Raw genomic sequence first — 26,112 nt, 5'->3', positions numbered from 1 at the left:
GGAGACATTTCCATGTTTATTTTTCACTTTGTAGACGATTTCTAAGACACAAAATCTTTTCACTATATTATCACTTTTTTATGTGGTCAAGTGTCACGCATTTGGGTCTTTTGTTACGCTAGTATTCACTAATCATTATATATTTAATAAACCAAAATGTATCAGTCCGCACCGCTGACACTATGAAACCGGGCAGGAATCAAGCGTGTCTTCCCTGGAGTTCTTAGTCGAGCCTGGTGCTTATCAGCCAATCAAAAAAAAAGAGGCTACACAATAGCCAATCAGAAAATAGCTGAAATTGTTCAAACCGACCATCAAAAATACCCTCTCTAATGAATATGTTTGGTTGGTCGGATTGAACAAAACCTCAACACAAAACAGCTTGTCTCTGGACGGGACATTGTCCTCAGTATACATATGCTGTGTATGTATAGATATCTATGGTCCTCAGTTATGACCCTAAAGATGGCTGGGCGTGAGCTAAACTGTTTTAAATGGGAGCAACATTACAAATGATAAAGGAGTCCAAAAAGGCAACAAACACTTACAATAAACAACACCAGTCATAATCTCTCTCTCTCTCTCTCTCTCTCTCTCTCTCTCTCTCTCTCTCTCACACACACACACACACACACACACACACACACACACACACAAATTAATAAATGTTAATTAAACATATACTATGTATTGGGGGGGGGTCGTGTTCAAGAATGGGGGGTGTGGGTGGGGGGTTCGGCCTGTCTTCAAAACCTGAGAGCCCTGAGTATATTACACCTGATATATCATGTATAACTGTATGAATGTGAGAAACCTGAAACAGTTATACATGATATATCATGTATAACTGTTTCAGGTTTCTCACATTCATACAGTGAATAATCCAACTGTCTGTATATTACAGTGTGAACACGATGCAGATAATTTACATTTTAGTGATGGGAAAAAAAAATTCCATAAAAGACAAAAAAAGGAAAAAAAAAGCTCAGAGACGAAATGATGAAAGTGAGCTTCTGAACCATGGCGTGTGTTCCAGCTTCCAGTAATGCAGCTCAGCCACTGCAGCTCATCAGCTACAAAACAGACATTAACACGTCCTCCTTTCACAGGGTGCCATTTCTTGTGCCCTAACTAAATTGAACTAGCGGCTCTGTTTTCATCACGACGTTAATATGAAATAGAATTTGCCCGAATGTGAATTGAATTTGTGCTTCTAATAGAAATAAACATTAAACTGCGATGTCATGTCTGTGACTTGAAGCCAATCATCTGAGATTCACTTTCCCACTCATATGTAGGTTTATACAAATTCAGGAAAGTAATAAGATAATTTCTATCCAGTTAACTCGTATCGGCTCAGCAACAGCTCGACATTTCATACATAGTAGCTTAGTTTCTTCTACCTTCAGAAAACACTTAATTCGTCTCGAGAATAGTTATAAGAAATCCTAACCATTCTTAGGATGGCTAACGATTTAGCTTCTAGCTTCCCAGAAGCCCTTTAGAAGAAGTAGATGCCTTTATTTTGTCACATGTACATTACATTGCACAGTGAAATTCTTTCTTCTGGTATACCAACTTTGCAGGTTAATGTCAGAGCACAGGGTCAGACATGATACAGCACCACTGGAGCAGAGAGGGTTAAGGGCCTTGCATAAGGGCCCAACAGTGGCAGCTTGGTAGTGCTGCAGCTTGAACACTGATCAAACCCAGAGCCTTAAACGTTTGACCCACCACTGCCTCCAGCCTCGAATACCTTTAAACCTCCATTAAACGTGTTGTAAACTTTAAACCATAGAGTTCTAGAAAAACAAACATGGAGATGACTTTGGGCTGTGGCACTGTGTAGAACATCTGGGCTACAAAAGTGGAAAAAAGAGATCATATCCATCACAAGCTGAAAGGCATTACTGGTAAATACTATTTCTATAAACGCTTAAAGTTTCTCTACTTCTGAGAAACTCAGCCCCCGTTGCGCAAACGCGTATTTAGGGCTCGGCACATGCAGGCCTGTTATTACGAAGGTGCTTCCTGTTGCGTCATGTAATGATGAGTGAGCTAAACTCGGTGGAATCCTGGACGGTAGTCCAAATGCTATGACACAGGCAAATCATCATATTACTGTAACTTCCAATGATGGTTCAATGACAAATTCCTGATGTAAAAATATGTAAAACATTTAGGAAGAAACAGGAAGAAATTTTAGACAAAGCTGAGCTGAACCTTAAAAGTGTATTTCCAGTGAACGAAATTTGAGTGAAACAAGGATCGTTGCTATATAATAATATAATGATGATTATGATTGCATTATTATTGATTATAGTATTTTTTTTTGGCAAATTGCAGTTTTTCCAGCTAAACTATTAAAAACTAAACAGTTGCTGCTCGGCTTACGTGATGATTTACTGCATTCAGACGGTCCAGCGCAGACACCGGCGTCTGTCTGGGGACTGTTTTCTGTTAAAGGCCTACAATTTAAATGATGGTAGTGTAATGCCTGTATAATTCAGCCATAAATCTGACTGATGGTGTGTGACAGAGAGAGAAATCTAATACAATTTATTTTAAAATGAAACTAAAATATAAAGAATACAGAGGAAATATCTTATATAATATAAGCAAACTGGTGCACTTTTGTTTGCAAAGCTCTCTGCCCGTTTGTGTCTTCCAGCTATTGAAACATGAGGCTAAAGCACACGCACAGCCATGTTTTTCTCTGCCGTAATGAAAAACTGGAAAGCGCTGCATGCTCAGAGAAAACATTTGCTGACATCTTAAACAAAAGTTTTCTTTTGCAAATCCTATCCTCACAAATGCTGACTGAGAAGAAAGCATTTGTGTGCATACATGGAGGGATGGCTTCGTTTTAAAGAACACAGTCTAGAACAACCGTGCATGCCGAAACACGTCCAAGAATTCGCCTGAATGTTCATGCACACACAAACACACAGCAACACCTGGAGTGTACTTTTCTATTTAATCACCTTCTTGCTTCCTGTAGCGCTCGTTCACTCTAAACCAGGGCTCGACTCCCTCTGGTTTACCCTGTAATGAAAGACCAGATGAAAGAGCCGGAACCCATTCAGAGGCACCATGAAACCTCATCAGAACAGCTTCCCTTCTGTAAAGTACTCCTCTAAAAAAAAAAACAACAACATACACACACAAAACATTTTGCTAATTTAGCCGTATTCTCCAGGCTACAAGGACAAATTCATAGACATACGTTTCATTCCGAACAAAGCCGAATCACGCGGTCATAAATAGCAACTACTCCTTAACTCCCTCAGGCTTTTAAGGAGATTTTTTTCAAGTCACTTTAAAAAAGTAGGCAATCACAGACGAAGTTCCGCTAAAGTGCAAAAGCCAGAGGGAGAAAAGCTCATAAAGCGAACATCCCTTACTTGAAAGCTCGCTTAGACCGAGATTTACGTTCTCCAGCTGGGGACCCCTGGCACTGACCTTTGACCTTTCAGCCCCACCCAAACATGAGCGGGGGGGGGGGGTGGGGGGTGGGGGGGGGGGGTATGGAGCCAAAGTGTGCGTGTGGGAATCACTTCCTTGGGAAAGCAAGAAAGAGCTCTTTGGTTAAGAAAGAGCACAGACAAAGAGGTTTTTGTGCTGTCCATCTTTTCGCCAGGCTTTTTCTCCAGATCGAGTTGCAGTGTCCGGTACACCTGAGAGGCCTCACTTCAAACCGGTCACGGTACTGAAACACATCAAATGAACCTCTTTCATGATTTTTATCTTTAGGTAAGACTAAATTTATCCTGGGACCGACTAGATTTCTCAGTAGCTTTTCCCTACAGAAATGATGCGTTAAGGATAAAAAAAAACTGTACAGTATTGTACTGTTTGCATACGATAATCGTTTAGTGCATAAATCCAGGTGCACATGGTAGAGCAAGACGTGCTCGATAAGTAGTCAGTGATATGACTATAACGTATGGAGGCTGTAGGCTAGAGGTCTTCTCGGGTCTAAAGAAATGTACCCGACCCGAAGTGACCCGAATCACTTTTTACCCGAACCCGACGTACATAATTTTTTTTAAAGAAAGACCGGACCCGAGGCAAACCTGAAAACATTAGACCCGAGCCAGACCCGACCCGTTGGCATTTTTTTTAACCCGACTGGACCCGAATGTTGCATAACTCTACACTAAAGTAACTGCTACAGTGTGGATCCAAAATTGATTGACATGTCTGTTTCAACAAAAAATAGCTTACCGCCAGCCACACATCGCCAGCCACATGTCGCAAGCTGTTTGGCAAACAGAGGAGAGGTTTCAAAAGGACTCGAGTCGATGCACACACATGAGATACAGTAGTTCGGGTCTTCTCGGGTCCGTTTGTTAAAAACACATTCATTTTAAATTACCCGAGACCCGATGACGCTATTATTATACCCAACCCGTGTCCGAGGTACACGTGAAACCTTTAGACCCAAACCTGCTCGGGTCGGACCTCGGGTTTTCGGATCTAGGTGGACCTGTGAAGACCTCTACTGTAGGCTATGTCTGTCGTTCTGCAGTTTAACTATTATTCCATAGTTTCATTTTGGGTTTGGTGAAAGACCACAGAATGAATAATAACCGAAGTGTCTTCCTTCTGAAAGAAAAAACCCAACGCTTCCTTTCCCACAGAATACGATGGAATCTTCATCAGCATTCACACAGACTTAGGATTAAGTATTTTGGTCATTTTTATAAAATTTAAAATACAGCATAATTTTTCTAGAAGTATGCACATACTGTGTAAAAATAAAAAATACCTCATGACAGATTAAAAAAAACCAATAAACTAATCCAATCCAATTTCTGTTTTTTTTTTTTTTAATTATCTATTTATTTATTTTTTTACTATCTATCTATATTTAGTTATTTATTTATTTATTTATTTATTTTTTAAATTTCAGATACAATCATGAGTGGGAATGGAATTGGGTGCAGTAAATCGAATTCAAATTCGTATTTCAATACGTTTCATATCTATACGCTATACTATATGAAGTGATATGCTTTTTGACTGTCCGTGTAATAAAAAAAATAGAATCAGAAACTATAAAAAAAAAAGATTGAAATAGCGAAAAAAAAATATACTGAGAACAGAATTCTTTAAAAAGACAATAAAAATAAAATATACAACAGGTGGGAAAAGGAAGAAAGATTTGGGAAAAAATATCAAATTAGAATCAACTTAGTTCATTTACCTCAGCCACTGATTTTTAAGGTATTACTTGCCGTGACTTGGATGAAAAGGCGTAGTAATGAATGACCAATGAATTAAGCATTGTATTAGACTCTCTTTTCCTCTCTCTCTCTCTCTCTCTCTCTCTCTCTCTCTCTCTCTCTCTCTCTCTCTCTCTCTCTCTCTGTGATAGCACGATACAAAAGGTGTTTTGTGCCACACACATGCTGAGTGCATTTTTTCCCGTTGTTTGCATAAGAGAGCCTGTAAAAGGTAACCTGGCCTTTTTGTTATACTACCAACCAAGCCTAGAAATCCCCTTACACAGACAGCCTTTCTTATTCTTCTTATGTGTTTTTTCCCTGTATAAATGTTTGCTCTGTTGTCTGATTTGTTATATCAAATCAACCTCAAAAATGAAGTGCTGGTGTAGCAGGTTTGTGAACATGTTCCCCAATAAAACCGGTGGTTTAAAGTCGACATGAAAAAGAAAAAGAAAAAGAAAAAAAACATGTACACTATCTCAACTGAACGGCTTCTCTACTTCTGGCTTTTCCCGTTAGGGGTCCCCACAGCGAATCATCTGTTTCCACCTAACTCTATCCTTGTTATCTTCTACTCTCGCACCAGTTAACTTCATGTCCTCATTTAACACATCCATATATCTTCTCTTTAACCTTCCTTTTGACCTCGTACCTGGCAGCTCCATCTCCAACATCCTTCTACCAATATAACCATCTCCCTCTCTGTACATGTCCAAACCATCTCAATCTAGTCTCCCTGTCCTTGTCCCCAAAACAGCCACCCTAAGCTGTCCCTCTAATGTGCTCATTCCTAATCCTGTCCATCCCCGTCACTCCTAATCTCTGCTACCTCCATCTCTGCCTCATGTCTTTCTTTCCCTCACTCCTACAGTCTCTAACCCATACAACGAAGCTGCTCTCACTACTGTCTTCTACACCTTTCCTTTCATTCTTGCTTACACTCTTTTATCACACAACACTCCTGATACATCTCAACTAAACAGCTGTACCTTTATAATCGTTTTTCCAAGTAACACAGCTACAACACTGGTGTGTACATGTGAATACACAACACAGGGCCCGGAGGCTCGACCTACAGTCGCTGAAACAACACTGAACACAACAGACATACTATGCAGCATGGCATGGTCGATATTTTCCCTTCTTTCAGCACTCTTCTCACCATTATTGTGAAAGGTGGTCATTAACACAATGGACCACAGATGAAGGAACATAAAGGAACTTGCCACAATAAGTTTTTTAATGATAGATACGGTGGAAGAAGAAAGTGCTCGTTATTTGCTCACAGCTCAGCTCAGCTCAGTTAAATAAGGCATTGCAGTTCCGGCGAATAAAGTCTTAGTCATTCGCGGGCTTAGCAAGTACAGAAGCTTGAGAAACCCGATAAGGTAGAAATTTGTGGAAAATTAATATGGAAAGAAAACGAGATGGATTTCTTTTTGTCAGAAATGCAATTTCATGTAGTCCTCGACTTGAGGTTTATCAGGGAATAATAAAATGTTTTACTTTATGCCTTACTGGAAAAGTAATAAATCAAAATAATTCTTGATTTTCAGAAGAAAATATCAGGTTATAGTGCAGGGGCAGTTCTAGACCTTTTTTAGGGTGGCTTCAGCCCCCCTGTCTGTGATCTCAGCCACTCTAAAACTATATTATTTTTACTTAAAAAAAATAAAATAAAAATTACGTTAAAATGCCGGACATGTCGTCGATGGGAAAAAAAATTACTTATCAGTTTGCTCAGGGAGCTAAAATTTTTTACTTTGCTTTGCTTTCTAGTCATTTCTTGTAAAATGTATGCATTGTGAGGATGTATTTTATGCCATCCCACAAGTAAATGTTTTTGGAGGTACAGTTATAAAAAGTTGTACTACTACTGAGTGTTTCTGCCATAGTAGTGAACTTAATGTACAGAGATTTGTGTGTGGCTGTAGTGTATATACAGTTCTATGTTGACGTTAAAAAAATAAATCAGTTATACCAATACCAGTGAAATTTCACTATTCTTATTTCCAGAGTTGTTTCACAAACAAAATATTAATGCAAACAATTTATTCAATACTAAATAAAAATAACATTTATTGATTTGGTCTTTGTCTTGTGAATATATATATTTTTTTATTAATGACTGCATTTATTGGACACACTGTTCGTAGAGAATGCACACATACATGAACTGATTTGATTCGAGACTGGCATCATTACATCATGCATAAAATTTTAGTGTCCACTTTTGCCATTTTAAATAATAGCATAACTTTTGGCTTACTATGTAGTCATATAACATATAATATAAAACTCTTCTTGTTTTAAATTCTCACTGAGGGCTAAAACCCCCCTAAAGATGAAATCCTAGAACTGCCCCTGTTATAGTGAAAGAAATCTGTTTTTTGATCAACTAAGTATGTAAATATTCTAGCAGTTGGTCTATAAAACCTCACTGTATTGCACAGCATTTAATTGTGTCCTATTATGTCATAAATAATTCTACATTGTTTTAATGGTTTTCTAGTCTAGATTAGACAGAAGTTGAGCCATGACTAAGACAAATGACCGAACCAAGAAAGAGCTGGAGCCAAAGCTATTTCTGAAGTGTGACCTCACTTATCACCACATGACCCTACAACATCTATATACCAAAGTCAACAACACTTTAAATACTGGTCACCATGAGAACATTAAAAAAAACAAAAAACAACAAATATAAAAAAAGGGAAGAGGTCACTTCAGATCCTTGCGGTAATGAGACTTCCTGTTACCATAAAAAAAAATGTAGAGACTATGTTTAGAAATCTGATGACGTTAATGTTGTGACGATTACATCTTGCTCTTTGATTGGCCGTCTGAATGATCTAAAAACGTTTGATTTTATTTTAATGTAGAACTTAAATTTAGATGGTATATACACCGTATTAGATAAAACATTTCTAATATAGGTATATTAGAATTACATGACATTCATGTCTTTACCGAATTTACCTGAATTTAAAGCGTTAAAATGTTATGTTCTATTAAATAGACATGAAGCTTGAATGGGTTCACACTTGGTTCAGACAAATCTTCATCCATTAATCATGCTAGTTCAGCTTAGCAAATGATTCTTGGCCAAAGAGCCACTGCTGAGTCAAATCCAGAGCGTGGCTTTAATTAAACTCCTAATGAGCATTTACTCTAAGCTCAGAAGTTCACATGAGGACAACTACATCATTTCCAGCATCGATTTTACACATATCAATGACATGAATAAGGCTTAATGAGATTTGCTTTTAGAAGCTAACCAACGTCCTGAAAAATAATTTTCCTGCTGTTTTCTTTCTTTTTTTTTTTTTAAAGAGACATTTTTAGAATGACAACAAAGTGCTGGAAAAGGTTGGCTGCTTGGAGTCTCAAAGACGACGGAGTACGAGAACATTGCAGTGCTTTTCAGCATTAACTCAGGGAAGTCAAATGATTATTTGCCCTCTGTGAAACCTTTCAACCCCCTTGAGACAGCTGGACCATGACCAGATGGACCGGTTGCCTTGTCAACGTCGCCTTCTTTCACAAGAAAGAAACGACTGAAACCTTTGAAAAAGCCTTTGACTCACTGCTCAGTCCCTCCTCTTTCTAACCCCCCTTCCCCACACACACACTTTGTCTCACTGAGTGTAGATTTGGCCTCGGGACAAAAGACTGTACAGACATTGACGTCTTTCAGCTTCATTTTCCTTCAATTTCTCCACAGATTTCTGAATGGACTTCGATAATTACGGACTTTGAACCTTGCAAAATACTGGAGTATGTCAGAAACAGTGAAGCAACTGATAGCGCAAGTGCCACGGCACAGATGTACTTGTCTGCTTAATAGGTTTTATGATTTATTTATTTATCCTTCGGTTCATATAATGACAGGAGGAATTCAAAATAATTTGACAAAATTTCTTTACAATCTGATTATTTTATGCTATTTCCAAGACACAGATACCTCCAATGACCTGTAATTAAATCCCATTTTCATGCAAAAGTGACTAATTATCATATTGGGAACCGATTCACATGACCTTATATGTCCTTAAGTGACCCTAACCCGTGTTAAACACAATGACGGTCGTGTGTAGGAGGCACGTTGGACCATCACTCTCACTTCTCCTTTTGCCTTTACATAGTTAATCTCAAGCAGAAAGTGATAACTGCTTCCTCTTCTTTCTTTCTTCCATTGTCAAAGGTGTGAAGAAAATCCAGATGCCTGGGCATCGTAGATTTGTACCCGACTGTTTTTTGTCACGTTTTTCTCCCTCCACAGGAACTGCCTGCTGTCACTATGAAATAAAGACTTAATAAATGCAGCGTAAAGCAGCACACAGTGTGTGTGTGTGTTTACAGAAACACCCAAAGACAACCAACAGTTTCACCAAAAATGGGTTCACTCAAGGCTGCGACCACTTAAAATAATTTTTAAAAGATCAAAGCAGGAAAAAAAGCTGTCTTTCTTTCGTTCTTTCTATCTCTCTCTCTCGGCTCAAATTTGTTCTCGATTTACACAACGGCACGGGATCAAGAGGGGCATTTTTTATACAGCTAACGAGTTAAAGACATCACAGGCTTTATAATATCTCCTGAATTTTTGAGCAGCTCGAGATTCTGGAGCTTCGGAGAGAAAAAAAAAATCTAAAAGTGATAAAAAGTAATTAAATTAAATTAAATCAAGCTTTAATATTTTCGCTGACAATCAGTTGGTGGTTTAAATGCTTATTTTTATGCAAGATTTTTTATCTTCTTTCTATCCTAGCGAGGGAGCTACTGTGTTGGTGTATTTGTACATCCTGGAGTACGTGGGAGGGCCAGATGGTGGTCGTCTAGCACAAAACTCTTTGGAAGGAAAGTGTGTTCAGCCGTCTGGCCCGGTGTTACTAGCATTCCTTTTTTTTCTTCCCCTTCTACTGGTTCCACTAAACCAAACAATGACTAGGATGTTTTTTGTCGTCAAGTGTGTATCAGACGTCTAGCATAAACACAAATCCTGTCTCTGTACAGTTTTACTGCCTGCCATTTTCAAAACACTGCTTCACTATTACTCTTTTCTGTCGCATCCTCATATAGAATGGATTTAGACTTGGGTATGACATGAAGCAGACAAAAAAGTCATACTGATAGAGATTATGCCTAATATTTTTTTTACCTTGATCAATGTATCTAACTGGTGGAATAAGCCATTTTAAAGAAAAGCTTAGTCTTGTTATATTTTCTGCTATCATTATACTGTAAATAATGATGAATGACTCGCACCTCCATGTCTAATATGTCTTAGAAATGTTTTAAAAGTATGTCAACGTTTTTGCATTGATCACGTGGGATGTCGTAGCCCACTGTTTAAGATGATGGACTATTGATTAGAAGCTTGCAAGTTCAAATCCCAGTTCTGCCAAACTGCTACTGCTGGGTGTCTGAGCAAGGCCCTTAACCCTCAATTGCTCAGTTGTATAAAATGAGAAAAAAAAAGTAAGTCGCTCTGGTTAAGGGCATATGGTGTTAATAAAAAAAATGTTTTTTTTTTGTTTTATAAAAGCTTAATACAAGCCCCACAGTGTGTTTAGCCTAAACTCTTCTGCCATATTTTCAAAGAAACAATGTACCAGCATGTCCCTAACTTGGCATTTAGTAAGGATGAACAAATGCTGTAAATACATCACTCATATTAATAAATGTGGTCTTTCCTTCTCATGGGACCTTAATATCTGAGCACTTAGAGCAATAGAACAATTTCTACTCTGTAGCCTACTGTCGTTTATTTGGACTTTTTTTCTGCACAAAGCAAGTTTGCTTGGCCAACCATGCATGGATTTTAACCTTTCACCTCTGACCACTCTAGCATAGCCTTTCTGTGGCTAAACAAATAGTACGGCTTGATGAATTCTCCAGATCCCTGGTCTAGAAGCAACCTCTCCAACCCTGATCCTGATTATTACCATATTCTGAGAACCTAAAACATTGATCTCAGATCTGTAACTCATTCCAGTGTTGATTGTAAAGCATTCATGGTCTTGTTTGGTGTAGAATAGCATGCGTGATATTTAGCATGTGCCTTGGAAAGAACCTGGACAATGGACTTGGGTTGATTTTTACATTTTCTCATTTAAAAAAATCTAATATATATTGCATATTGAAGAATGTTAAACACCTGACCTGATTTTTTTTAGGATTTTTAAATCCTAACCCATAGACCATAAACCCATAGACCTTTATTCGGTCATCTTAAACACTAACAATGCTGAAACAAAGACCTACCAAACTAAACAAAACCACTGTTTGAAGTCACGATATATGATCATCATACATCACTGACTCATCTTCCTTTCATCTCATGTTGACTCGTCATCTTTTCTCTAGAGGTAACTGAAAGCAGACACCGCAGATCCGCCATCATTAACTCAATAAACCCAGCAGAAGAAAAGTTATTTGGCAAGTTTAACAGTTACCACGAGTACAAGGTGTGAAGCTTTCGGTACCGATGAGTTCTGAAGCAGTTCTTCTGCTGATAGATTTGCACCTTCACACCCAAGCGAGAACGGTTTCCAGTGAGAAAAGCCGCAATTCGCACAGATAAGTGTGAGAAGCTACAGTTACTTGATGGATTTCACAAATGCTCCACTTTCTTGCTATTTCACACACTGTGTTCTATCCAACACCAAGGTCATATCAAGACATAGAGCAAAATTAGGTCTAGAACTTTATCTGAGCTAATATCCTGAAATATCCAGTCCAACATTCATTCATTTTCTACCGCTTATCCAAACCTCTAAGGTCATGGGGGGCCTGTGCCTATCTCAGGCGTCATCGGGCATCAAGGCAGGATACACCCTGGACGGAGTGCGAACCCATTGCAGGGCACACACACTCTCTCATTCACTCACACACTCACACACTATGGACAATTTTCCAGAGATGCCAATCAACCTACCATGCATGTCTTTGGACCGGGGGAGGAAACCGGAGTACCCGGAGGAAACCCCCGAGGCACGGGGAGAACATGCAAACTCCGCACACACAAGGCGGAGGCGGGAATCGAACCCAGACCCTGGAGGTGTGAGGCGAACGTGCTAACCACTAAGCCACCGTGCCCTACCCCAAGTCCACCATTTTATATTAAAGACAATAATTTTTTTGGTTTAGCTATTAATCAAAGAATAATGTACAGGTCAGAATTTTGCAGAATTGATGAATGATATTTTGGAAAAATGTGAAAAAATGAAATGAATAAATAAAAATAATAGTAATACAGTCTGTTCTTGCAATTGTTGCGAGAAACATGTAATTTAAATAAAGAAGTTAGCTAAAAGACATAAAAACAAAAAGCTTTTTTTTTTACCAAGTTAGCTAGTTACGTAACGGATTGAAAACACGTTCCTCTGCGTTCTCTTATTAGAACAGCAAAAAGAGGACTAAACCTTGAATGGGGTGTCTACAAATCATATAGCGTATACAAACCTATCCAAATGTAAGGAGGTGCATATAGTAAGATGGATGGATGGATAGATGGATGAATGGATGGATGCTAGTTAGCAAACCATGTAGCTAAAGACATGAAAGAATTTAAACAAACTTGGTAGCTAGCTAACAGACATAGCAACATATGGTATTTTACCAAATTAGCTAGCCAGACATAATTACTTTAGATATGCACTTGGCTAGCTACGCTACTGTTAGCAAACACCTCCAGGAGATGTAGAACATATTTGCATTAGTTTTCCATTGTGCAGACAAAGTAATACCACTTTTTCACTCAGTACTTTTACTGCAATGTATTAGCAATGTCGTGGCAGTGCTATTTTATGCTTTTGCTTTTTGTCTTTCTTCCACCGAAAGTTAGCACCGTCCCACGTATTTTTATTTTTATTTTTAATTTGAAACACATCACTGAATAAATTACATCATCAATAGGAGTTTGCCAGTTTTTGCAAGATCCTTTTCTACTCTCAAATGTGCCCTGGAGCTCTTTCTGCACACCAACACTCGGTAAAGAGTTCACTTCCTTCAAAGGTAGACAGATATTGTGTCAATACAATGGATACTGAAAATAAGGAACTGTTTTACTACTGTATTTTTTAATGATGTTTTTATACAATTCTGTTGTTGTTACAAAAATAGATTTGCAACCAATTGGACCTTTTAAGAACACGGGAACAAATAAATATCGAAGTGACCTTCGGTTTCAACAGTTTACTCTCTACTGAGGCTTACTGGTTCACATGTAAACAAAAGTCCTGCATTAGTGGAGATTAAGTGAGCAGAGAAGGTGGAGGAGGGATAAAAACAACCAGCAGTAGAGCTTCTCAGTGGGAGAGACGGACACAATGAACGACTATGAGTAATGGAAAGAGAAGGCAACAAAAGTCTGCTCCATTTCCATGAGAAAGAAGATGAGGAATAGAAGGAAGAAATCAGTCATGCCTCAGGAAAAGTAAAACGGTGCAGAGCTGAAGCCAAATTCCTACCAATTTTACTAGAGATAAAAGAAGTACTTTAGAAGTATAAAAGCAGGTACAGATAATACAAAGCTCTACCAGATTAAGAAAATAAATCAAACCAATCAAATTCCAGAAATTTCCCTTGAATGCAGGCCCTTATGTGCAGAAGTAAATGTCGATCAGGGTTGTAATGTAACGGAGTACAAATACTTTACTGTACTTAAGTAGAAATTTCACCTATCTGTACTTTACTTTGCTATTTAAATTTATGTCAGCTTTCACTTTTACTCCACTACATTTCCTAGATAAAATGTATACTTTTACTCCATTCAACAATCCATTCAATACTAAATAAAAATAACATTTATCGATTTGGTCTTTGTCTTAATATTTTTATATTAAATGACTGCATTTATTGGACACAAGGTTCGTAAATGGCATCATTACATCATGCATAAAATTTTGGTGTCCTCTTTTAATAATACTTTTAAAACTTTTAAATAATAGCATAACTTTTGGCTTACTATGTAGTCATATAACATATAATATAAAACTATTCTTCTTTTAAATTCTCACTGAGGAACCCCTAAAGATGAAATCCTAGAACCGCCCCTGCTCTTATGCCTATCGAAAATTACTGAAATTTTACTTTTTACTTTTACTTCAAATACTTAAGTACATTAAATATCAGAAAATGACTTTTGATACTTAAGTACAGTAAATATCAGATACTTTTACTTGAGTAATATTCTAAAAGGTAACTTTCAACAAAGCTGTTGAGTCAGAGTCAGGGATCTGTGTAGGACACTCGAGATCTTTCGCTATGACCTTCTCACAAACCATGTCTTCATGAAGCTGTGTGGTTTGTGCACAGGGGCATTGTCATGCTGGAACAGGATTGAGACTCTTACAGTAACTCCAATGAAGAGAAATTGTTATTGTATAGCGTAGAGAGACAATACGTGTAAATAATGTATGGCTGTGATGGTCAGTAATGCAGTTTGTTGCTGCTTTTATGTTCTTGGCTATTTATATCGCTTATTTAAGGCATTCCAACTTGTCCATCCTTTCCAAAACATCTATTTTGCACACACAACTCAGATTTCAACTCCCAACTGCTCTCTCGCTCTGAGGGTGTGTGTGCACAAATTAGCTCATGCTCCAGGATGCAAAGCTCTCTCACTCTCACTCATTTTCTACCGCTTATTCGAACTTCTCGGGTCACGGGGAGCCTGTGCCTATCTCAGGCGTCATCGGGCATCCAGGCAGGATACACCCTGGACGGAGTGCCAACCCATCACAGGGCACACACACACACACTCTCATTCACTCACACACTCACACACTACGGACAATTTTCCAGAGATGCCAATCAACCTACCATGCATGTCTTTGGACCGGGGGAGGAAACCGGAGTACCCGGAGGAAACCCCTGAGGCATGGCGAGAATATGCAAACTCCACACACACAAGGCGGAGGCGGGAATCGAAGCTATCATTAGCAAAGACATAAAAAGTGGTGATAAAACAGGTTTAAAACATTTTGGGGCATGTTGTTATAGGAACATTATCAACCTTTAAGGTATGGTGTGATGCGGCTAGCAGTGAAGCAGATTTATTGTTACTACCAGTACGCTGATTGATTTCCTGTTATGGTTTTTTTATCCATTTACAATTACTTATATTTTAGCACCTGCTGTTTAATGGTTTCGTCTGCTTCTCTTTTTATTCCTTTCTAAAATACAGAGCTTGTCATGATACCAAGACGTCCCTCGGTCTTAAGACTTAAAGAACAGCTTTACCCCTGAATCCCCCACAGTTAAAAAGCACGGATAGCAGAGACTCCAAATAAAGACTCTGAGGTCTTCTTATAGCAAACCTCGGCATATCAACAATTTTTTTCATTTTATAATCCGTTTCTTTGGAGCTTCCACAATACAATACAAACCCATGTGTTAGTCGTTGCTATAGAAACAATCATGCTTTAGTCAAATCTGCAGTCAGAGCTTCTGCTATAGCAAAACAATCAACATTTTTGACCAATAAGAGTAAAGAATTCAGCAACATTATGATTCTAAACAGTTTTGACCAGACGCCGATATCGGAGTTAGTATAATTTCATGTCATTAGCAATTTAGCCTTTATGATTGTTTTTGCTGATAGACAACATGGAGGAACTGTTTTCTATCTTGTCTCGTCTTTTCCTCATCTTCTTTGCTCCTTCTGTCCTTGCCTGCTTTTCCTCTCCCTGGCTCTGCAGCGCTGATCGTCTAGTCTGCATTTGAAGGCACTTCCGTTATCGGATTAAATGCGAAATTCGTCTTTCTACAAACAATGCTGATTCTGATCTTTTTTTCCAGTTTCATTTCAAACAGATTAATTATACTGTGTCGGTGAGAGTGGGAGGAGAGCGTGCTGCGGGCTGGAAGATGGATAGGATTGAGTGGAATATTCCAGAAGCTTCCGTCTCTGTTTCTGGACTACAGTGAGCGGGAGAACAAAAGCATTAATCAGACATGTCACTGATCCACCAATGAGGGCTTGTTGAGAAAATGACACAAGCACACACACACACACACACACACACACACACACACACACACACAATATTGCTCGAATACAGATTCCAAAACAACATAACTTGTGGTACGAAGGTGTCGAACCACCACAAGTCATCAGAACAGTTTATCACAGAGTCTACAGAGCTTCTGCAAGTGTACTGGAAAGATCATGAACAATATATTTCCTCAAATAGTATTTTGATGATGAGGATGGTGTCTGTGAAGGCCAGAGCCTTCCATAAGATGTCCGTCATTTTCATCATTCATTGAGGCACTGTATCCTGCAAATGGGGTGGGGCCATCCTAAAAAAAAGACCACTCCCATTAGCATTATAATATGTAGAAGAACTTTGCTTTGATTTGAAAAAAACTTTTCTATGCATGAAGATAAGTTGCAAAATGCTAGCAAAACATAACAAAGCCACTGTTTTTTTCCCCCTTTAATTAGTCGTATACTGTATGTTGCTGTAATGACTTAATCAGTCATCTTATTCTGATCCTTCATCCTACGATCCTGGGATAGCTTCACCGTGTGCTTTAACTTATGCTATTTAAAACACAGAATAAGGCTAATTAAGGCTGATATAAACCTACAGATCAACAACCCTGATCTACCTTCGACTCATCAACAGATTGTACAATGTAAGATAGACTGCTGCTACTCTGTGTCATGATGGATGATGTTTGCTCACTCCAAGCTCTTTGATCACCTTGGCGTGTCACAGCATGTGTCGGCACTGCATGCTAATTGCTAACAGCTCATGCAGACTTAAATCTAACACAGAGGTTCAAATGTTAACCCAAAAGGCTGATTTATATCTCAGCGTAGAATAATTTTGTGCTCTTTCGGAGAATTTTTTTTATCTGTTACCCAACACTAGAAGCGAATAAAAGCTACGGAGTTACACACCCTGTCCTGTTTCTATTTAATATTAGTACAAGTAGCTTTTCTGGTTAAAATAGTCCCTCGAGGCTAAATCAAATGTAACTCATGGATTTTGCGGTTGAAAAATTTTGTTAATCATTTAACACTCTTTCAAATCCAGAAAGCTGTATTCAGGGGCAGAAACTCTACGAGCCATGTCCCAATGATTGTTGCTGCCTTCGTCGAGGTTGCCTGAATACCGATTTTCTTAAATAGCTGCAGACAAAAGTAAATGACTTTAACTGCACTAAACGTGTAAATGAATGCATTGTGTGTTGTATGAAAGTATTTAAGGATGTACCATTTGTTGAAAGCTGTTGGAGAATTGGACCTGTGAGTTGGAGCTCACATGGACAAGCTCTGAAAACTCAAAACCAAGAGTGTACAGCTTTGTAGAAGAAACTCCTTAGATGGATAGATGAATGGATGGATGGATGGAAGCATGGAGGGATGGAAGGAGTGATGGAATAAGGGATGGATGGATGGAAGGCGGGATGGAAAGGATGGATAGATGGAAGGAAGGTGTGACGGTTGGATGGATGGAAGGATGGATGTATGGAATGTGGGACGGACAAATGGAAGGTAGGACAGGGGGATGGATGGATTATACAGCTGATTAAAAACGTTAAGAAGGAAAAGTGTTTTTTAATAACTCTAAATCTGACAGAAGTGTATTCATTCATTCATTTTCTACCGCTTTATCCGAACTACTCGGGTCACGGGGAGCTTGTGCCTATCTCAGGTGTCATCGGGCATCAAGGCAGGATACACCCTGGACGGAGTGCCAACCCATCACAGGGCACACACACACACACACTCTCATTCACTCACACACTGCGGACAATTTACAAGAGATGCCAATCAACCTACCATGCATGTCTTTGGACCGGGGGAGGAAGTACCCAGAGGAAACCCCCGAGGCACAGGGAGAACATGCAAACTCCACACACACAAGACGGAGGTGGGAATCGAACCCCCAACCCTGGAGGTGTGAGGCGAACGTGCTAACCACTAACCCACCATGCCCCCCCTGACAGAAGTGTATATTTTTGTTAATGTTTTTTTGCTTAGCTTGACTTCACATACATCTATACAATTAACCAACAACAAAGTTAAAAACTGACCGAGGTTGATTTTTAGGTCAAAAATAAGGCAACAGAAAAATATGTGAAATTGTATGTAGCTTTACAGCTCTGTCCTTTGGCTCCTTTTAAATCTACCAACAAAGCAGCCATAAATATACAGAATGTTTAGTTCATTACCTGTAGTTGGATCAGTTCCTAATTCATTTGCTTTCTCTCTGTAATCAAACTGCTCAGAAGTTCGCTCTTGGATGGGGTGTTTTGCTCCACACCTGAATGTGATCACTGTGTTTTCACCTACACAAATGAACCACACCAACGAGAGGGCAAAAAAAACATGTGTGACCTCACCCTTAAACTCTAAAAAAGAATTTCTGAATTGGTAAAAATCATAGCAATTGAGTTCGTATAAATTCACCAGTGGCCTGAGTTTCATGTTTTCTTATAAAGATGTAATATAAAGAGGCCACCAGCTAGAGAAACCTGAGTTCTCCAAAAGCCATTAGTGATTGTCTCGGGCTAGCGGAGGGTGGTGAATACTGATGAACAGATCAAATTGAGAGGAGGGAGTGAATGTATCACTGCCACATGGGACTGTAAGATGGAGATTCAGAGGGGAGGGAACTGATTCAAACTCGTTTACTAGAGATTTCGCTTCTCTATGTCCTATTCCCAATAGGAACCTCTGTGTGTCTGCCTACCTTGAGCCCAACACACACACACACACACACACACACACACACACACACACACACACACACACACACACACACACACACACACACCTTCCCGAATCTACACTTTCTGGATTGAGTCACCCTTCCCCCTCTCAAGGGAAATGTAAACACACACACACCCCATTTGTCGGTCTCTGTCTCTCTCTGTCTCTCTGTCTCTCTCTCTCTCTCTCTCTCTCTCTCTCTCTCTCTCTCTCTCTCTCTCACCCATACCACGTTTGAACATTTGAATTAGCAGAGCTAGCAGAGGGCCAGAGGCCAGGAGTTGATTGGCATGCAAGCTGCTTTCACCCCCAGTGGATCCTGAGATTAGATAATGTGCTCTCGCATATATTTCCATTCCATTTAATACGTGAAATAGCTTCATAGCATTAACCATTAGAGTTTAGACTACAGATCTGAACATGTATAAATATGCCTTTCCTAGGAAAACACACACAAACACACAGTAAAGGGCTTGTATTTCCGACAGTACAAAGAACGAGAGCGTCTGTGTGATTTGGAAAACGGGGAGAAGCAAACTCGTGTACACAAAAGTATACACTACAAAACAATGAGAGCTCTTTCAGGAGAAAGAGCTCATGTAACCAGATTACGTACTAACACTCAGCCCCGTTGTATTAGCTTGACGTTTCTGCATAACCAAATCCACTGGAAAACCTACAGTGAGGCAGGATTTCACCTCATTCGTTGCAGAGCTTCATTTACATACACATTCACACCTAGGGCCGAAGTACTACATCAAACAGACCAATGAGCATGTTTTTGTGAGGGAATCTGAAGAACTTGAGAAAAATCACAACATACAGGACAAAGAACATGCATAGAATCTCCACACACAGTAACCTGAGATCAGGATGGAACCAGAGACCTTGGAGCTGAAATAAATCCCACGAGTTTGATTATAGAGATAGTCGAAAAACGATGAAGTGTCTGTGGAGTCGACTTTATTACCACGCAGCTTTGATTATTAAGGGCCAAAGGGCTTATTGGTTAATCACCTAGAAAAAAAGGAGAGAGGTGGAGTCAGGAGTTTTTACAAGCTTCACCGCGTCACACACACTTGTTCTAGCTCACGTCGTCTGGCTAATAATAAACACTTACGCAACCGTCACAGTTCACAGAATGTTTGGCTAAAAGATAACATGAACTTTGTAAAGGGATGTTTACTTCCATGCAATATTCACGCATGTATTTTGGAAGCTGGTATGCCTTTGTCAGCAAAATGACCTTAGGTTAATTATATGGCACAAAGGGAGCTTGTGTGAATGCTGTAAACTGGCCAGGGCTTAAAAAAACAAACAACAAAAAAAAAGGCCTCCTACATAAACCACAAAATGAATACGATGGAACACAGATTTTGGAGCTCAAACTAAACTTCTAGGTATTTTTGCAACCAGTATTCATTTTATATCTTGGAAGAAAACACAACGCATCCGATTGTTCGGTTATTAGGTTAGTTCATCTGAAAGAAAATGGACTGGCCAAATACTGATATGAAACTGATAAACGATTTGAAGCAAGATTTTGGAGTAGAGAATAAGAAAGTTTTCCCATAAAATCTGCATCCTTTATTTATTATTAACGTCTATTCTCGGACACAAGGAACGAATACGTATGAATAAAGATTTAGTCGATATTAACAGTGAACTAGTTATTCATTGGCTCTCCATTCAGGTAAAGATGTTCTTTCGATACATGAAAGAAAGTGCAGATTAAAAGCTGATCATCGCATGTGAGGCCCTTGAGTCATATGCCATATCATCATGTTACCAGAATGAGTCATTTCCCAGAGGCTCCGAGGTGCCTTCGAAACGGCTCCGAGACTGGCCGAGTTTAGAGGATCGATCTTCATGAAAGTTTAATGTGCAGAGGTTCCCTCGACGTCTGTTTCTCGATCATAACAACCCCCCCCCCCCCGCCCAACCCCTCACAAAACACCCATCGCTATCAAATTAAGACGAGAAACCGCTTCTCCCCAATTATCAGCCTCTCATCAAAAAGTAATCCCCCCAAACATTAACAGATGTTTTGCTACAGTTCACGGCTACGGAAAGTCATTTCTTTGCCACTTAGAGTGACTTTGTTAATTAAGAAATTAGCTCGGCAGAGTGCCTGTAGGCAAATAATTAGTGCCTGACTAAGTTATTTATTTATTTGAGTGCTGGTGTGCAACGTGAACGTGGCCTTGTGTGACTGTGCAGGCACTTTAAATGACTTTGCACAGTCAGCTCTCTCTCTCTCTCTCTCTCTCTCTCTCTCTCTTTTACACTGCAACCCATTAGATGGACTTATGTGGAGACTGAAACATACCTTTGTTCTTTTGACAGAGTAGATATCTGTCAAGCAAGACCACAAAATTGAATCTAATGAGATGACTGCTAATGATCTCTCTCTCTCTCTCTCTCTCTCTCTCTCTCGGAGTCAGTCAGCTGATGCCAAATCCGTCGCTCCTAGAAACTGGAACCAGAACTTTTACAAGAACCTCCAGATTCGTGGGTATTTGTGAGAGAAGACAGACCGCAAGAAAAACATCATCTGTAAACTGACCTGATAGACACCCCTCTATGATCTGGACTTCCATCTGGAGTCCTAATCAAATGTGAAAGCTACAATTAGAAAACCATCTTCTATGCTTTTTCCATTGGAGTTGCATGAAATGGAATGATTTCATCATACTTATACTATTAGCACTAACGCTATTAGCACGAATGCAGTGTTAATATGTATGTCAGAAGGATGTCACTAGTGAGACTACTGAGGCTTTGCTTCTCTCATCACTTCTTTAACTCAGAAAAAATTGAAGTTGGGACCAAGATGTGGTTGGGATTATAAATAGTGAACAGGAATATATCAATGTCTGCTTGTAACAAGTCACTACTGTATCACAAAAGATGGAATCTATTCATCCTACAAAAAAAATTATCACAAGGATGAACACAAGCCCAGTGTAAGAATATGAAGTCAAACTCTTTTAGTTTTCTTGAACTTGGCATACATTAAAATTACATTGAGAATATCTCCCCAACTCCCAGGTAGAGGAAAGTTTCCCACTTGTAATTTAGAAGCAGGGTTAGGAGTTAGCACCGATTCTCTGAAACAGGGTTATGGCAAGATGCTAAGTACCAGAGACTGAATGTGTCCCTCATATTACGTGAAAACCAGCACATAGCAACACTTCCACATCGAAAGGCAAAACACTGAACATCGAGGAAGTGCGCTGGAAATACAGGACACGGAAATATTTACTAGATCATTAAGGTAAAGAAGGTTAACTCTGGGTTTAGGAATATATGAGCAATGTGAAATGTTTGTAATGTCCCAGGGTGAACTACTCCAAGTGTGGAAAGCCTTTTTAAGTACAAATGAGACTAATAATAACTGATGTGCTAAAACAACAACAACAACAACAACAACAACAACAACAGTCCCCAATAATATGCATGTACTGCTAAGGTTTCAGTTCCCAACATGTCTTCACAGCTGGTAATGCTAACACCCAACACTTAACTCCCAAGCTGAGCCATGTTGGGAAGCTGCAATGTAACAAGAATGTAGACTGGCTGGTGGCTTTCAAGGACAATGAACCCTTTTCAGAGCAGGATATAAAGTGAATATGTGGTGCTGCAAACAGCCTGGGAACCTGTGAAGGCAACTAGTGCAACATAGCTTAAAAAATATACACAATAGGGTCATATCCAGCCTTTAATAGTAGACCTGAGCAAAGATAGCTGGCTTTTTTTAAATTACTGTTTCCACCAACTGGTACGTGACGATCATTACATGTGTCCCAGGATGTAATTATGTGTTACATTGACAAAATAATGGCTGCAAGCATTAAACAGTCTTTAAGCACCATGTTAGGTTGCCCCTGTTCACCATCCCCCATCAATCTATTGACCTCAGCTTCTCCCCCCACCCCCCACCATCCCATCACAATAGCAGCCATGAGCTGGTAAATGCTTCACAAATTTTAAGCTAATTTGCTAAAAAGTAAGCAAAAGGAAACGTGAAAAGTGTTGCAGGATTTTCCCGAAAGAGAGACGAGAGTTCCTTCAAGAAAAATCTTTGCGGTATTTTCTTCAGACATAATTTAAATTTAAAGACGCACAATAAAACATGTGGATGAAATCCAACAAATATACTCCAGACAGCAAAGACATCAGATACATAGAATTTTCTCAATATATTTTAATTGAAAAATACTTCAGAATTCATCTTTTTACTGTGTAATACAATAATTTTTAGTTTTGCAATACAGTGTTGAAACTCACTACGGGTTTTGGTAAGGAAAAGTGCTAAGTGGTGGACTGAGGTTGCAAGCACGGAAATGGTAAACACCGTCCACCACACGTCATGTTCTTAACTGTCTTCATAAACCTGGATGTGTCCATGACCTCATAAAGTCCCAGACTCCTAAAAAGCAGGTTTAAACTGTTAACCTTCAGTCTCACACAGGTCAGAACCAATCCCAAATGGAGTTACTCGTAAAGGATTTAGGCAACATTATTATTGTGATACACACAGTAATGCTTCGAGCCGGTCGTCAGAGAGAGAGAGAGAGAGAGAGAGAGAGAGAGAGAGAGAGAGAGAGAGAGAGAGAGAGAGAGAGAGAGAGAGAAAAATCAAGCATCCCACGAACAAAAACGGTAACGTTCGTAATTCTTCACAGTGCTAAAGTAGAGAGCTCCTTCAGTATGACGACGAGGCTACTTGCACAGTAAGTCAACAGCAGCAGAAAAGGGAACCAGCCCTTTTTTCATTGTAACAAGTTTTTTTTTCCTGTAAGTTCTCTGTGGCTTGAAACCACCCAGCAAGCCATACAGAGTCTGCAACATAAGTCCAACTGAAAACTGCCCGAATCGATCAATAATCCAATAATCGGCGCATCGCTGCGTTGGCACGTGACGATAAGCCCCAGGCTTGCAGAAAGGCATGAATGAGGGGGAATAGTTCCTTAAAGCCAAAGTTTATCGCTTCTTTTTCTGCTTTAGGGCTTTTCTTCGCTTCACAATCATCTCGTACAGTTTATCCATACCTTCGTGAAGCCCTTCGCCGATGATGGCACAAGCAGGCTGAACGTGGTACGCGGTGGACGGGGTCAACTCGTTGAGCGCCAGCTGCTTCTCTATATCGGCCACGGGCAGAGACCTGGGCAGATCCTGCTTGTTGGCGATAACCAGCAGCGGTGTTCCTTGGTTCTCTGCAAATTTGGTAACCTTGTGCAGCTCAGTCTTGGCCTCCTCGAGTCGGTCTACATCCACCGAGTCCACCACGTAGATGATGCCATCCGTGCATCGGCTGTACGATTTCCAGAGCGGACGAAGCTTCTCTTGGCCGCCGACGTCCCAGAAATGACAGCTGATGCCCTTCGCTGCACCATTGCTCAGCTTGATCTTCTCTGTGTTGAAACCGATCGTAGGTACAGTGTTCACAAACTCGTTGAACTTCAGCCTGTAGAGGACGGTCGTCTTTCCGGCCGAATCCAGCCCCAGCATCACGATGTGGAGGGACTGGAAGGCAGAGATGTTGGAAAAGCTGTTCCCCATTTCTTTCCGCTGTCCTCTGACAGAACCTGACGGGAACGGTTCAGTAGTAGGGGTTCAATACCAGTAGTCTTAACCTGACGCTTTCGGCTGCGGATGACGACGGTCATAAGAAGATGCTCAAGGCAGACTTGGTAGAAATGTTCTTAAAAAAAAAAGTCCTTAATCCTTGTTCGCACAGCTTTCCCGTAACAGTATATGGATTATATCATGAACATTTGCATTCACCTCCATGAACAGGTTAAAACGCCATCTTTTCTGCTCCAGATTTCTCCATATTATATACAAACTGCTGCTTTTTCTTAAACATGACGTCTCTTAAAAGAAAAAAAAAACAATATACTGTACTCCTGTGGACTAAATACAATAATAATAATAATGATAATAATAAAAATAAGCCGTGGTTTCCCTGTAAACGAATAGACGAAGCATGTAAATCAGTAGTCGGAGCACAAACACCGCCTCAGCACCAAACAGCTCAACAGACGAATGCTGAGAACTGCATAGCGGCGAAAGGGCTTCCAGAGGCTCCGCCCACATGCGCCTCCAAACACAAACGCGCTTTGATTGACACACTGACTTCGTCTCGTGATTGGTCGAGAACAAAAAGAAACAAGGCTTGTTTTTCTTCCATCCCGCCTCTACGCCCCGCCCACTGCCGTCTCCTGGCTGCACCATTTCCCGTCAAGTGACCTAGCACCTAGCATATAAACAGACATTCACGGTTTATGAGTCAGGAGCTTTTCCGTTCCGTCTTAAAATCTCTAATGCTTTGTGAATGTTTATCTAACGATAGTGTGGATTATATTTAAACACCGAACTCACATTTTGTGTACTAATGACCTTGTGGCGAGTCACTCGGCTGTCAAACTAAAGTATTATTTTGAGTTAAACTGTGATAAACCACCTGATAAACCCCTATACATCAAATATAAGTATTATAAAAACAACAGGCATATAATAATAAAGTTATTGGAATAGTAGAATGTGTAAGGTAAACTCCTACAGCGCCACCTGCAGTCAGAGTTGTTGTCATACAGCAGGATTAAGACAGGAAAAGTCTGTAGAGACCAAAAATATGTTCCTTCCTCAAATTCAATTCAATTTTATTTGAAAATTCATGATTAATATTAGATAGATTTAAATGTGTTTGTATTTATCCCCAATGAGCAAGTCTGAGGTAACTGAGGTGACTGTGGGGAGGAAAAACTCCCTTAGATGGTAAAAGAAGGAACCTTGAGAGGAACCAGACTCAAAGGAAAACCTCATCCTCAAATGGGTGACAACGGAGGGTGTGATTATAAATATACAGTCTGATAAATGCTGTATTGAAGAGGAGATCTTTGTCCTCCTGAGATGCCAACTCCACATGGAGTTGGCATGGAGTTGGCATCTCCTCTTTAGTATTGCAGAGTCTAACTGGAACTGGAACATCTCTAGATGTCTCAGTATCCTTACAGAGTCAGCCTCGTCTCAGTAAAGGTCCAAAATCTTATGGCACGGAAGACGATCGGAGCTAGTACAATTTCTGTATGCCTGGGGATGGGTAGAAAGATAGAAGCAATGGAGAGGAATTAACGTAGCTGC

The 26,112-nt window shown here is 39.7% G+C and overlaps 1 protein-coding gene across 1 annotated transcript; it reads right to left on the bottom strand.

Moving 5' to 3' along the window:
* Positions 1–23,150: 23,150 nt before the first annotated feature.
* Positions 23,151–25,028, bottom strand: arl4cb (ADP-ribosylation factor-like 4Cb). The gene has a single exon (XM_027152545.2). It carries the CDS (start codon positions 24,526–24,528, stop codon positions 23,950–23,952), a length of 579 nt encoding a protein of 192 aa, XP_027008346.1. The 5' UTR covers positions 24,529–25,028; the 3' UTR covers positions 23,151–23,949.
* Between the last annotated feature and the right edge of the window lie 1,084 nt (positions 25,029–26,112).

This window comes from Tachysurus fulvidraco, chromosome 6 (assembly GCF_022655615.1).
Source record: "Tachysurus fulvidraco isolate hzauxx_2018 chromosome 6, HZAU_PFXX_2.0, whole genome shotgun sequence".
Taxonomy (NCBI): Eukaryota; Metazoa; Chordata; class Actinopteri; order Siluriformes; family Bagridae; genus Tachysurus; species Tachysurus fulvidraco.
Note: the sequence above shows the minus strand (reverse complement) of the source record. Positions and strands in the feature narration are given on the sequence as shown.

Bases quoted from the DNA above. Each gene is read 5' to 3' on its own strand.
- arl4cb (XM_027152545.2), bottom strand. From the start codon at position 24,528: ATGGGGAACAGCTTTTCCAACATCTCTGCCTTCCAGTCCCTCCACATC.